This window comes from Leptonychotes weddellii, unplaced genomic scaffold, assembly GCF_054177405.1.
Source record: "Leptonychotes weddellii isolate Sample4059 unplaced genomic scaffold, ASM5417740v2 HiC_scaffold_5698, whole genome shotgun sequence".
Classification (NCBI taxonomy): domain Eukaryota; kingdom Metazoa; phylum Chordata; class Mammalia; order Carnivora; family Phocidae; genus Leptonychotes; species Leptonychotes weddellii.
In genome coordinates this window covers 1-9,585 of record NW_028025101.1, presented here as the reverse complement: position 1 = coordinate 9,585, position 9,585 = coordinate 1, and the positions used below count along the sequence as shown (strand labels likewise).

At 41.7% G+C, this 9,585-nt stretch overlaps 1 protein-coding gene across 1 annotated transcript; it reads right to left on the bottom strand.

Annotated features, from left to right (window-relative positions):
- Nucleotides 1-479: 479 nt before the first annotated feature.
- On the bottom strand, nt 480-1,435 carry TAS2R40 (taste 2 receptor member 40). The gene is given in 2 exon segments (XM_031020758.2): nt 480-1,100; nt 1,103-1,435. Coding segments are annotated over 2 exon segments (954 nt in total).
- Between the last annotated feature and the right edge of the window lie 8,150 nt (nt 1,436-9,585).

The window sequence follows — 9,585 nt, the reverse complement described above, 5'->3', positions numbered from 1 at the left end:
CCTTCTACCTCTTGGACTGCCCTCTATGCTCATCACTAGCCCTCCTGTGGGTAGGAGGGTGTCTTAAGTAGGGTGACCATGTAATTTTTCATCCAGACCAAGATATCCTTGAGAATTAAAGGGTGCTCAGTGACAACAGGCACAAACTGAGACCATCCCAGGCAAACAGAGATGTCTGGCCATCCTCTCCTTCAGGTTCAGGGGAGGAGGACGTAGGGAGGGCTCAGGGCAGTAGATGAATGAGCATAGATCGAGAAACTTTCACAGATCCATCTTAGAGTTGCTTAGCTACTTTTGCTTAGAATCTCACGTTAAAAATTCAACATCCCATTCATGAAAGGGCCCAGTTACCTGAGGAGAAGTATCAGAGCAAGATTAGGGCAGAAAAGATGGGTGAGGAGAAAGGTCTAGATGGGGAAAGGCAGAACTGGTTGAACCAGGTCCGGTGGTTCTCTGGATTCCAGTCATGGAGTCTGCTCTTACAGGTGAAGATGAACATGGTGCTGAAACCTCTTCCATGCTCTTCTCAGCCCAGGGTTCCCCAAGATCAGTAGCGCTGAGTGGCCAGCCGGGTAAGCGGCCATGACGATTTTGCACACAATATTCCAGGAACTGTTGATGTCGAAGATGTTGGACATGGAAATAAATAGAGCAACTGCATTGAAAATGTAGAGAATGAGAAAGCAGCTGGTAGCTTTGATGGCCCCCATGTGAGCCTCCATGCTGGGGTCCCTGGAACCAGTGGCATTGCTCTCCATGTGGAGGGTGTGTCTCTTGAGAGAGATGATCAGCAGGGTGGCTGAAAGGATGAACATGAGCAGAGGAATGAAGATCCCCAGGTTATAGAGAAGAACCAGGTTGACCACATTGGTCTCAGAGAAGTACTTCTCCAGGGTGTTGGAGCAGGGGATGGGAATGGAACTATTTACATATACATTGAAGATATCTGTAGAGAAGGGAAAGCTGAAGCATAAGGAGATGAACAGTGACAGTCCCAGAAGCCAAGGCATCAGCGCTGTGATTTTCCTCTTCATCAAGAAGAACAAAGGGTGAGCAAAGTTTGCAATTCTAAGACAATAGAAGATGTTGAGCCAGGCAGCTCAAGCCAGAGGTTGAAATAGTTCAGAAACATGATGACGACTTTGAAGAGTATAAACACTGTGTTTTGGTTATAAGTGACCCGGAACAGTAGACTGTAAGTATTCTCCAGCATCATCCAGATCTGCAGCAAGAGCCTGGAAAGGCTGAGCATCAGCAGAATGCAGTCACTGACAGGGAGTCTTTTGCCTCTGGCCCGCTCGGCCCCATGGATGGCCATGATGAAGCCATTCCCAACGATGCCAGTGATGCACTCTATTCCAGAGGCCACCAAGGTGAGGACGATTTTAAACCTGCATGTGTCTCTGTCCGTGGCATCTGTGCTCACCGTGGCCATTCTCTTTGGCCCTGACTTTCAGGTTTCCACGCCAAGAACTGGTACCTGCCCTGCAACCTTCTGACCCTCACTCAATGTTACTATAATTTTTCCCTCAGTTAATGGTTATTTCCAATTTTTCTTCATTTGCTTGCCACATGACTAAAGTCAGAGGCTTGAAATGCAAATGATGAAAGGATCTTATTATTGGCTGTCTCCATTTTTCCTAAAGACCCATTTGCCTCAGGCTTGCAGGAGCTCATTGGAAAAAAATTGAGAGCGGTTCCTATCACAGCATCTTTCTACCTTATTTACTTTAAGCCCATATTCACCTGACACGCAAGAGTCCCAGGTTAGGAATCTTAACTGTCCCCATGACTTTGTACTCATCTCACAAGACCTGTTACCTGCTAAATTGTCTGTAAAAATGCAACAGCTCCTTTGATCTGCCTTCTCCTTCTTCTTTTCTTTTCTCCCTTATTTGTGGAGATGTTTTTATCCTATGGTTAGCATGTTTATGAATAAGAAATTCCTATCAACTCGTATATGAACATTTTTACTTAGAATCAAGTTTCCTCCACAAAGGTCAGCTACTGTCCCCAAACACAGAAGAGCCAAAACTTGATGCCATTTGGGTTAATTAGAGATGAGAAAAACTGCCTTGTGACAGTTTCATGATTATAATTTACTGATATGCACATCAGTGTTTGAACTCTGAAACAGGTAGAATTAGCCTGGGAAAGCCACAGGGTGTTCTAAACACAGTGCTGAAGTTGGACATGTGACCAAACACTGTTAACTTGAAATTTAATTCCCTACTTCTTCACACTGACTGTGAAACACAATGAACTCTAGCATTTCAAACAATATGCAGATGCCCGGGACTCATTCCAGATCTAGTAAGGCAGAATCTGAGATAGGGCCCAGGCAAATTGTATTTTTAAAAAGCTAAAAGTTCATTGCTCATAGCCAGATTGAGAACCAAAATCTTAGCTAGAGACTAATGAGTCTTGGGCCAAATCTGGCTTGTGTTGTGTTTTATCTTGTACAGCCTAATCCTGGATAACATTAGCCCACCAGTGCTTAATACTTCTTATTGGTCAACATTTAAATTTAGGAGATTGTGTGTATGCACAAAAAAAATCTGCCCTTGAAAAATTAGAAGATTGGGCAATTTTGGGGCTGCATGGTGAATTAGTTGAAGTGGAATAGTGGCTGCACATTTAAAACAAGGTATGTGTGCACTTTTCAGTTTGTCACAGTATCCACTAACTCCTAGTGTCTTCTTGACCATGAGGCTTCCTGCCAGTGTGATGGCCCTGTTATAACTTAAAAAAAAAAAAAATTATTTCTTTTAGAGAGAGGGAGAGAGAGAGAACATGAGCGGGGGCTGGAGGGGGGCAGAGGGAGAGGGAGACAGAGAATCACAAGCAGATTCCCCACTGAGTGCAGAGCCCAACACAGGGCTCGATCTCAGAACCCTGAGGATCAGGACCTGAGCAGAAGTCAAGAGTAGGACACTTAACTGACTGAGCCACCCTGACACCCCTGCCCTGTTATAACTTATATAATAAAAGTACAGAGATGATGAAAATACGTTTCTCCACCCCCAAATTAATTTTATTTCAAATTAAAGTCAGGGATTTATTTTTATTATAAAATTGCTTTTTATTATTAAATTATATTTGTGTAAAAATAGCACCAGAAAAAGCAATATATTGCAAAATTATGAAGACATTGTTTAGAGAAATTAAAGCTCATGTCAACACAAAGACTTGTATAAGAATGTTTGTAGCAGCTTTACTCACAATAGCCAGGAACAGGAAACAACAAGACTCCTTGACAAGTTCTACATATCCAGTAAGAATCAACTTCTGTTACTTCTACTAATAGAGAGTAGTATTGGGGTGCCTGGGTGGCTCAGTTGGTTAAGTGTTGGACTCTTGATTTCTGCTCAGGTCATGATCTCAGGGTTGTAGATCGAGCCCTGTGTTGGCCTCCATGCTCATCGGGGCTGCTTGAGATTCTCTCCCTCTCCCTCTGCCCCTCCCCCACTCATGCTCTCTCTCTCTCTCTCTCTCTCTCTCTCTCTCATTCTCTAAACTAAATAAATCTTTAAAGACATTTATTTATTTAGTTAGTTAGTTAGTTGACACAGAGAGACACAGTGAGAGAGGGAACACAGGGGGAGTGGGAGAGGGAGAAGCAGGCTTCCTGCCGAGCAGGGAGCCTGATGTGGGACTCGATCCCAGGACCCTGGGATCATGACCTGAGCCAAAGGCAGATGCTTAATGACTGAGCCACCCAGGCGCCCCTAAAACAAATAAATCTTTAAAAAAATAATAGAGAGTAGTATTTATCAGCAGCTTTCACAAATTCCCATGCACCAAACTCATCTTTTTGTGTATTTTGTTTCAACTTATATAAGTTTGTGATAAATAATATCTCCCTGAAATTCTTGCACATAATTGATTTCCGCTGTTTTGGTATCATCTTCTGTTGGTGTTCTTTCATGTTTTTCTCTGATCTTAATAGGCAAGAGCAGTGGTGGGCTGGTGAGCAGGTGCCATATTAATGGGGATGTGGGGCCATTCATTTTTTAATCCGTGATCATTCATTCGGGGTGCTAGAATGGAGTCTCCTTTATTCTAGGGAAACTCTCATGGGGGAACCAAAGACCAAAGGTTTCACATTCTCGGCTATTGGGTTCAAAAACTTTGGTGCAGGTGTAGGATAGATCAGATTTGGAAGAATATGTGATTAGGGGAAGCCTTTCCTCTCACTTCTCTCTCAAGCACTGCCATGCAGACTAGGATGCTTTCCCAGTTGGGGAGGGATGAGAAGCGCAGGGACGAGCTGGAGTATGTGAATATCTCCATGAAAGAGACCTCATGTCCTGCCTCGTATGGGGCACACCACAGGGCTGCATGGGGTCGCAAAGGCAGAGGGGGGCTGCAGGATTGCTCCCGAGTCTCCCCAGGCACACTTGAGACAGCCACTACATCTTCCTTGTGTTCACACAAAGGGTTTGGAGAGTTGCTGAGGGAGTTAGTGGATTCCAAAGAGGTGTGGTCTTAGCCAGGAGGCTTTGCAAGCTTGGGTTCAGATGAAACCAATGCAAGGACAGGGGCTCCCCACCCCGCACCTCCCTCCATGTCTGTTTGATGCCCACTGAACATGGATGTCACCCCCTGGAGGACAGGAAGGAGAAATCCTGAGAAAATCTTGTACTCATAGTGTTTAAACCTGGTATGAATGAGAAATTCACTAAAGTATAAATTGGTTTATAAAGCCGTGTGAACTCATGGAGCAGGATAAACATGACCAAGATTCTTTCCTTCAATCATAGTGTCCAGCTCTGTGCTGCTGACTCTCCCTTTCCCATCCCACAGTGACATCTTGGGCATGTTTCATCTTTTCTAGTCTTTTTTGGTTATTAATATTCGATCCAGTTTGACTTCATGTGTGGGTTAAACCTTTACCATCTCCCTTTTACCCAAGCACAATTTTATTGGAGGGGGACCGGATGGGTCCGGGACACCTGTCTCTTTCTCTTCTTCTTCCAGGATGCTGCTCTGGGAGAGGGGCAGGTTTATTTTATCTCTTTAATTTACTGGCTGCTGAGGTAAATGCATCCTCTTGTGGTTGTTACTGCTGTCCTGACACCATCTGGCCACGTGTGCCTCTGGGGGGCCAGGCATCATGTACTGGCTGTCGCGTGAGGAGCATGTGGGAGTTCTAGAGGGCTCTGTGGCAGCACCAGTCACTCCTCCCTCCTAGTTTGGTAAGTCTAGGCGTAGATGGCAGGCTGCCACTGGTTACAGTAGGGCTGGTATTGCCACCTCTTGCTAAGCTTTGCAGGTCAGTATCTAGCCCCGTTCTTGGCTGCCTGCTTTAGATCTGTCCTTCTCAACCTCGTGTATATACCAGAATTGCCTGAATTAACACTGCGGGGCTTTAAAAAACATCCATACTCATGTCCCATCCTCAAAGATTCCAAGTAATTGTTCTGGAGAAAAGCTAAGCATTGGCATCTCCAAAGCTCCCCATTGCAATGGCAGTGGGAGCAGGGGAGGGTTGAGAACCACTGTGGGCGAGGGGTACTTACCTGCATGGTTTATGGTGTGGGCTCTAAGGCCAATTCTGGGACAACAGGAACCCTGCCACTCAACATGGCTGTGGAAGTGACTGCATGACTTCCAAGACAAGACTGAGGACATGTCCTTCCATCAGGTAGAGGGAGATCAAATCCAGAGGTTGAATTACAGAGAACACTTATAATATTTTGCAAAACAGTTTTTGCCTTGTGAAAGTCACTTCTACTGTATAGTGTTAGAAAAGCAAATATTTCTCCTATCTCTATGAAAAGGAGGAAGAAGGACATAGATGTAGAGAGTCATAGGTTTCTGCTTTGTAAACTGAAGACCATTCCTATGTGCTTATTTGGCAAAGGATGAAATGTATGAGAACAGCCATTATGATGCCATTAGGAAGCAAACCACCATAAGTACAAAGACCAGGGATGTGGAAAAGATGTGATCAAATCCAGTGAGCTGCAAAGAGAACAGAAGAGTTAACAAGATTTGTTTTGGTTATTAATAAAACAAGTATTTATATATTTAAGTGAAAAATCTGCCCAGGACATGACATTCTTCACAGATAGCAAGTTGTAAAAGAGTGTCTACTGAATGTGATGGAAATCATGGGTCCTGAAAAGATATAAGTACGTGAGAATATAAATGTAATCAGAAACACTGTTGCTCAATGTACTAGAAATATGGTTAGGAAATTAAAAAGAAAAATTGTGTGAAAAAAGTCTTAAACATTGTGACATTTGCTTTTGCAGCTGATGAGGGTACATATTTAGTAATACTTAGATGTAATAATTAGCTCTATTTATTCACTGTGGGTTTGAGAATTTTTATACGACTGAAAATATTTTAGACAGTGTGCCCATGACAGGCATAACACTAGGAAATAATTAAGAAATTCATTTTTGTAAGAGGAAACTTTCAAACAATTTAATACAGATGATGTTCCTGGGATAGATGGTGCTAATATTGGACTTGCAGTAAAACTTAAGTTCCATGTGGCAAGTCATGCAAGGACACAACTTTACCTCTACTCATTTGCATTATTCAGCAGGAATTGCTTTCTGCTATTAGTTATAAATGGAACCCATCACAGACACAGAGCTCACTACCTGTAAGCTGGATCTCGCCTGGGGCTTGGGCCATGGAGTGTCACAGGCACTGTTGAATGATTTGGACACCTAACACAGCAGTCTGCTGACTGCACATAGGTTGGGAGGCTCAGCCAACACCGAAGCTAAGGAGAGGTGTTGAACTGTTGAAATGAGCTCATGCCTCATCACTGAGGGAAAAAAAAAATCTCTGCTTATGCTAAGCAGCAAAGATTGTTATCACGTAATTGGCAAGCACTCTGAATGCCCTGCAAAGGCATCCACCGTAGTTATAAAACATTATGGAGAAAGTTATCTGGCATAGTATTATTTGGTCCTCTTTTCTGTGCTAGAATGTTCTAGAACTGTAACTGATGGTCTGAACCCCGTGGTGGAAATTCTGTTAGACTGAAGGCTGACGGCATGCTAAGTAGCTTATTGATTCCAGCTCTGTGAAGATGACCTCCCCCTGCCCAGTGCTCTTTTATCTCTTCATACCTACAATGTGGAAGTGATCTGCGGTGAGATACAGGACTGGACATTTAGCACAGGGACACCAGAACACAAAACTCCTGCAACAATCTGAACAATTGTGCAAAGATTTTTAAAAATCTTTGGAAATGCCTATTTTTGTGAATAGCTCTTTTCAGTTATTAAAGTAAGACTAAGTATCATTCCTAGTCAAGGCTCCCGATCAAGGATGAATTCTGCATTCGCATGGAACTTGGTACAAGATTTAACAATGACAGGCTAAAGAAAAAGTTGCAGATTTCTTGTTCCAAAACAAAAGTTAACAAGTTGTGAAAGGAAATGTTAAAAGTAAACTATTTCTATTTTATCTGTTTTTTTTCCCAATTTTGAATTTAAGTTACAATAGTCAATATCATATGTGCATGTGGTATGGTCATAATCATAGTTCAGAAAAATAAAGTTTGATTATGCTCCTGGTACTTGGTTTGTTTTTCTTACCTCTTCCATGTTCACCCATAGACTTTTACGTCCCTGGCTTCTTTAGACCCTGGAGTTTTCAGTGATCTCTTCAATGCGTGTCTTGTGTGGGCAGTTATGAGATGGCTCTAAAGCTTAGCTGAGTTTTCACCATAAGGTGGAGCCTGGGAATCCTTCTTGGAAAATAGGGCAATTACTTAATTTTTCCACTAGTGGGCGGGCATGTTCTTTCTTTTTTATTTAAAAAGCCTCTAGAAAACCTTTGAAAACCTTTTCTATTTTGGGCAGTTGGCTGAGTTTTACCCACCCACTTTTAGAGAGACCTCTGAATCTTTATACTCAGGGTCAAAGTTATGGTCATGGCCAGACAGTTTTCATGAGGAAACTCATATTGTCTCTTAATAAAGCATCTTTTTTGTTAATATTTATTTTTGAAAGATAAGTTGTAAATAAAAACCATATCCCTTAAATAGACTAACTTTAGTTGACTACAGAGCCTGTTTCTAAAGACTCTGGAACATCAGAATACGAGAATACCAATACTACAGGTGACTCAAGAGCTGGTGTTGGGGATGAGAGAATGCAGGCCTTAAGCAGGGAAGAGAATTGCCTAAGGCCACTCACCTGTTGAGCTCATTACCAGAATACCAGGTAATGCGGAATATCAGGTAATGCATCTTGGGTGGTCCCTTTACACTTGCCTTTGGATTTCTATTAGCTTCTCTGCAGGCTCTCTCTTTACTAATGGGTAGTTACCCACCTAATTAGGCTCTTCTCATCCAATCCAGGAAATGGTGATGAAAGCTCACTTAGGCCCAGTGCTCACCTTTTTTTTCCAACTTAAATGTGTTCCTGCACTTAGGAGGTAGAGATACATACAGTGACCATTGTTTCTAAACAAAACTGTAATCTTATTCATTGGACAAATACATAAGTACCTACTATGTCTGGGACACTGGAGATAAATAGTAAACAGACAAATTCCTGTCTTCATGAATCTTACAGTTTAGTTTTGCTTGGGGGGCAAGGGGAAGGAGAAGAGGGGCAGGGGATTGAGAGAGTTTGGGAAGGCCAGAAAATAAACAAGTAAACAGATGATATAATTTCAGATGATAACTACCATAAAAAAGTAAAGAATTGATTTTCAAGGGTGCCAAGACTATTTAATGGGGGAAGAATAGTCTTTTCAAAACCGAACACCTACAACTGAATATCTACATGCCGAAGAATGACGTTAGACTTCTACCTCATACCATATACAAAAATGAACTCAAAATGGATCAAAGACTGAAATTTAAGACTTGAAGCTATTAAACTCTTAGAAGTAAACAGAAGTATAAATCTTTGTGCCCTTGGATATGCAGTGGCTCCCAGATATGACACTTAAAGCATAAACAATGAAAATTGGAGAAATTAGACTTTGTAAAAATTAAAAAACTTTTGTGCTTCAACGGTACTATCAAGAAAGTGAATAGACAAGTCACATAACGGGAGAAAATATTTGCAAATCCTATATCTGATAAGAGCTAAGTATCCAGAAAGAAATGTTACAACTCAACAATAAAAATACAGCCCAATTTAAAAAGTGGGCAAAGGATTTGAATAGATGTTTTTTCTAAAGAAGATATACAAATGGCCAATAAGCTCATGAAAAAAGCACTCAGCACCATTAGTCATTAGGGAAATGCAAATCAAAGTACAATGAGATACCACGTCATACTCACTAGGATGGCAAAACTAAAGACAATTACAATTGTTGACCAGGTTTGGATAAATTGGAACCCTTATACATTGTTGGTGTGAATGTAAAATGTTGTAGCCACTGTAAAAAACAGTTCAGCAATTCATCAAAAAGTTAAACAGAGGTACTATATGATTCAGCAATTCTACTGCTAGGTAGGACAAGACAATTGAAAGCATATGTCCATGCAATAACTTAAACATGAATGTTCATAGCAGCATTATTCATGATAGCCAAAAAGGGGAAACACCCAAATGTCTGATGAATGGATTTAAAATGTGGTTTATCCTTTTTTTTTTT